At 38.6% G+C, this 5,000-nt stretch overlaps 1 protein-coding gene across 1 annotated transcript; it reads right to left on the bottom strand.

The window, feature by feature from the left end:
- Positions 1 to 3,881: 3,881 nt before the first annotated feature.
- Positions 3,882 to 5,000, bottom strand: LOC136063758 (uncharacterized). Its single transcript, XM_065764607.1, has one exon. It carries the CDS (start codon positions 4,998 to 5,000, stop codon positions 3,882 to 3,884), a length of 1,119 nt encoding a protein of 372 aa, XP_065620679.1.

Genomic DNA, 5,000 nt, shown 5'->3' with positions numbered 1-5,000 from the left:
TGCTCTCGGCGGGGCTGGGAACCAGCCTCCACCGTTGGGATGATGTTTTCTTTCTGAGCAGAGACATAACTTACTCTGCGTTTTGGTGGTTTTTCGTCACTGTGAGGAAGGAGAGAAATTCTCTTACCTAGTGTAACGTTGAGAGCTTCTGATTCATCACTTTTGCCCACTTGTCTTTTAATCCTAGCCCATTGCGAGGAAGCTTTTGGTACTGGGTTATCATGGGAAGGGCTTAAGTTAGAAATATTGGCAAGTGGGCCTATTGAGTTCGGCAGGGGAGTGGAATTTGATGGGCCTGAGATGAGAGGGCCCAATGGGTTTAATATTTCATCATATCTTATAGTGGGGCCGTCGAACATAGCAATCTCCTTGTCCAGCTCATCTAAAGTCACTTCGAAATTCTTTCCCGCCTCAGATGCTACTTCCAATCCCACTGAACTGGCGTACACGTTACCTCCATCTGTCTTGTCAACATGACTCTCCTCTGGATTCGCCGGGTTTGTCTACTGAAAATTTGGCTCCATCATGTCAGTTGGGTTTGGAAACTCTGCCTGCTTTTCCGGCCACACTACCTCAGGTGAAGGATTGTCTGTTCGGAGCACCACTACAGGCCTTTTGCAACCTTGATCCTGGTTTAGTGGAGAGTTATCTTTCTTATTTTTTTCAAATATTCCCGGAACCGTGATAATCTTGCTTCTTGATGGTACAAAAGGAGGAGCTTTAATCCAGGGGCCATATTGCTGCTTTTCTTTACTCAGATTACCCTCACTTTCCATCCATAAATCACAAATTCGGTCATCATGGGTTAGGCAACCACACCAGAAACAGAGGTTTGGCAGCCGTTCGTATTTGAACGGAATCCACAGGTCCTTTCCATCATCTAAAGTAATCACCCTCCCCCTACACAGAGGCCTAGAAATATTCAAGGTTACCCTAACTCTTACAAACCTAGCACCTTCCATGGCCGAGTGTTCCTCTCCATTTTTTACAGTTTCTATGGCTTCACAGAGTTGTTCTGCTACGCATCTACTCCTGAATCTAAGTGGGAGGTCATACACTTGAACCCAAAAAGTAGCCAGCTCAAAGTTCATGTCTCTTACCTCTTTGGATCCGTCATACTCTAGTAAAATCACCATGTGTTTATCAAAGGTCCATGGTTCCCCTGCTAGGACTCGCTGCATCTCTGTTTTGTCCTCAAAAGTGAAGAGCACAATATGGTCGTCTTCCATCCTGACTTTAAAACCCTTTGAGATTCTCCACAGGGGGGAGAAAGTTCTTGCAATCGCCTCTAAGTTGAGAGCTCGTCTGGTGAAAAACTTAGCTGCTAATCCCCACTCTGACACCGCTACTGTTTCCGATAATCTGACGTTAGATCCTTCACATTCTGATAGGTTGAGCTTGCTCCATGTATTTGTGAGTTCTTCCATTTGTGTGTTAACGAGATGGTTCAAGGAAAAAAGGAAAAAAAAAAAAACGTGATAAGAGAACTAACGAAGAAAGAAAAATAGAAAGGAGAAGATGAATGGAGAGGCTCTGTTTCCTAGGGACCCAAGAAAAAAACAACCCCACTAGCCTCCAGGTGAACTTGTCACTGAGAGGGACAAAAGCACCTTCAAAGAAGGGACCACTATTCTACACCCACTGGAGAAGATGGACCCACCTATCTCGAGCGAGAGAGAAACTTTCAAATAAAGGATTTAATAAGCTAAATTTAGAATAATAATAATAATAATAATAATCTTAATAGAAATCATACACATTTTTTTTCTCTCTCATCTCGCCATTTCCTGACACCAAGCAAACATACAGGCAAGGCACAAATTTGGGCAGCAAAATGGCGCCACTTTTGGTTTCTCTCTCCTTATCATATGTCCCCTCATTCTCTCTCTTGCAAAAATGGCATGAAGGGTGCCATTTTCTAGGCAATTCTATTGCATCTTTTCTCATTTATCTAAAAAATATTGTACATTGCATATAAAGCATTTAAACTCATATTTTTGTGGTATTTTGCCAAAAGACAACTTAGATATCACGAGGAACTACAAAATATGTCATTACGCTAAAATGTCACTCGAACCCCAAAAACACAGTCATTTAAGTTTACATGCTCTATATATTTAAAGGGCATTTCTTTTTCTTTTTTCTTTTTTTGGAGTAATTTAATTATAGTATTAGGTGATCGGCCCATAATTTTTTTGGGACTTTATTTATTTTTTAATTAATCATTTAAAATATCTAATTATTTAAAGCTATCCAATTATTGTGCTTTTAAATAATTTGCATCGTATTAGGGAAAATTTTCCCTTTAAATATTGTAACATGCATGTGGCAAAAGATTTTAATTTTTTTTTTTTTTTTTGTCTTTTAATCAGTACACTAGGCAATCCCCGCAAATTGTGATATGCTATCTTCTTATTTTTGCTGAAATTGTGATATGCTATCTGCTGACATGAGCCAATTAGTTTTTACAAATGCATGTATATTTTTTTAATACTCCTGGCAATATTAAAAATTAAGTTTTTAATATTCAATTAAAAAATATAAACATGCATGTGGCATAATTGGTACAAATGTCAAAAAATTTAGAAATTCCAAATAGCACTAAGTTAAGTCAAATATGACATGTCAACTAATTAGACATGCCTAATGACAGAAGTTTTGCATTATGTTTTAATTTCCTTAGATATATTAGATATTAGATTAAATTAGATTTTTTTTCAATAAAGATTGGACACATGTACAAAATATTTTACCACGTATTAAGAAATAAAAGTTCCAAACATGAAGCTTAGCAGAACTTCACCTATATATATATATATATATATATTGTATTAGATTTCAATAATGGAAACAAGTTTAGAGTTACAGAAGAAGATAAGATGAGGAGAATTGTGGAAATGGTGGTGGTGCTATTTGTGCTTGTGCTTGTGCTTGCTTGTAATCCTTCCCTCTTGGTGGAGACAAGGCCAACTCGTGAATGCAAAATTAGGTGTTCTGATGCAGCTTGTCTGGGAAAAACACCTCCTAAAGGGACGACTTGTTGTGTCTTGTTCTGCGTAGCTTCTCTCTCAGATGTGAAACATAATCATATTCTTCATTGTGCAGAGTCAATGCCAAAGAGTTTTGAGTCAGGTACTAAAGCCATTGAGTTCATAATTCATTCCTTTGGATAACAGTAATATATACAATTGTTTTTGTTTATTCAATTCTGATGGATGTTATTAATGCCACAGACGCGAAAAAAAGCAGAAGACTATATGGATACCTGCTTCAACTCTGGCAAGAAGAAGAAGAAGCATAATTAGCATGAGCTATACACTTGCAATAAAAGAAAGTAAAAATAATGTTGAGACTTGAGAAGCATGCTTCTAATATAAAAGTTGTGAAATGTATTTGTTTACCGTGCATTCAGCTATATAGTGTCAGAAAAAATGTTATCCCCTGGTGCAACCATCATCAAATAAACAAATTTGATATAAAAATATAGGGCAATCAAGAAAAAAAAAAGTCTTGATGTTGAAGGAATGATGTACCAAAATTCGACGCGAACAAAACTAAAACTTTATTGGAGAAATTCCTTAGAGAAATTTTATTGGAAAATGATCTTTTCATATAAATCCTCTAATTTCCTTTATTTTTTAATTAAAGTGTAAGCCGTGTAACATTTAAAAAATCTAATAGTTTTAAAAGACCTACATAAACCACACAAAATCAAATAAATATCACATTTGGCTAAATGATTGAAAGGATTGGAAGAAATTAAATAGAAGAGGATCTTATGGTTTTATCCCTATTCTATTTTATTTTATTTTATTTTTTTGAGAAACCAGACTCAGCGTCTGGGCATTTATTGGAAAACAGAAAACCAAAGCATAAAGCGTTTAGTGAACATCAAAATTAGCCAAGGGGGCGATGTCAGGTGGTAAGTCTTCAATCCATGCCTGAAAAACTTCTCCATATTTGGCTTTTTTAGCTAGAGCATCTGCTACCCTATTACATGACCTTTTAACATGCTTGAATTCAACTGTGGAAAGACTGGATGCAAACACTATAATGTCATCAATAAGATTGCCGTATGGGGCCTCACTTGCTCCACCATTGTTAATGGGTTGGATCACTGTCAACAAGTCTCCTTCAATGATGACGTCTTGAATCCCAACATCATATGCAAATTTCGCCGCTCTTCTGCACTCCATAGCTTCAACCTCCAGGACTGAGTTAGGGAGAGGGATGTGCTCTGACATAGCTGCTATCACTTCTCCAGTCGTGGGAGTGCTTGTGACCTGATCTTCTTGTGCATTGAGGTAGTCTTGCAGGAACTTTGCAGCTTGAGGGCCAACCAGGTTCAGCTGAGGAGATGGAAGTCCGATCCTTAGTTTGTTTCGTCGCTGCTGAAGACTCTGTGGACATATGAAAAGTTCAGCTCTGTTGTCCTCTGTTACTTGCAAAAATCTAGACATAAGGTCAGTAAAATCAATCGGTGGGGAGGAGATGGCTTGGCTGAACCAAACATGCTCCCTCCACACCGGTTCCACCTCGAGGCAGTTTAGCACCATATGCAATGGGTCTTCAGCCACCGCCTTGCAAACTGGGCACAAATTCACATCAATAATGTGCCACCTGGTGAGATTGTCCGTTGTGGGCAAAGCTCTGTTGCAAGCTCTCCAAGCAAATACCTTCATCTTGTCTGGAACTTGTAGCTTCCAAAGGCCACTCCAAAATTGCTTCTGGGGGTTTGGGTTAGAGCTACTAGCATTATTGGCCATAGCTGAATTGGCCAACATTTTATAAGCACTTTGGGTTGTAAAGACACCCATTGGCGTATAGGACCATATTAGACGATCCGTGGGGCGTCTAGCACTAAGAGGCATGTTGAGAATCAACTTTGCATCAAGTGGCGTGAACAATTGCTGGACTTGATCCACCTTCCAAGTGGTTGACTCAGGATCAATAAGAGTGCAAACTTTAGCATCAGGTGGGAGAGAAGGAGGGGGAATCAT

The sequence above is a fragment of the Quercus suber genome, unplaced genomic scaffold, assembly GCF_002906115.3.
Source record: "Quercus suber isolate HL8 unplaced genomic scaffold, Cork oak 2.0 scaffold_572, whole genome shotgun sequence".
In the NCBI taxonomy this organism is placed as follows: Eukaryota; Viridiplantae; Streptophyta; class Magnoliopsida; order Fagales; family Fagaceae; genus Quercus; species Quercus suber.
The sequence above is the reverse complement of the archived record's forward strand: the minus strand, read 5'-3'. Positions and strand labels throughout refer to the sequence as shown.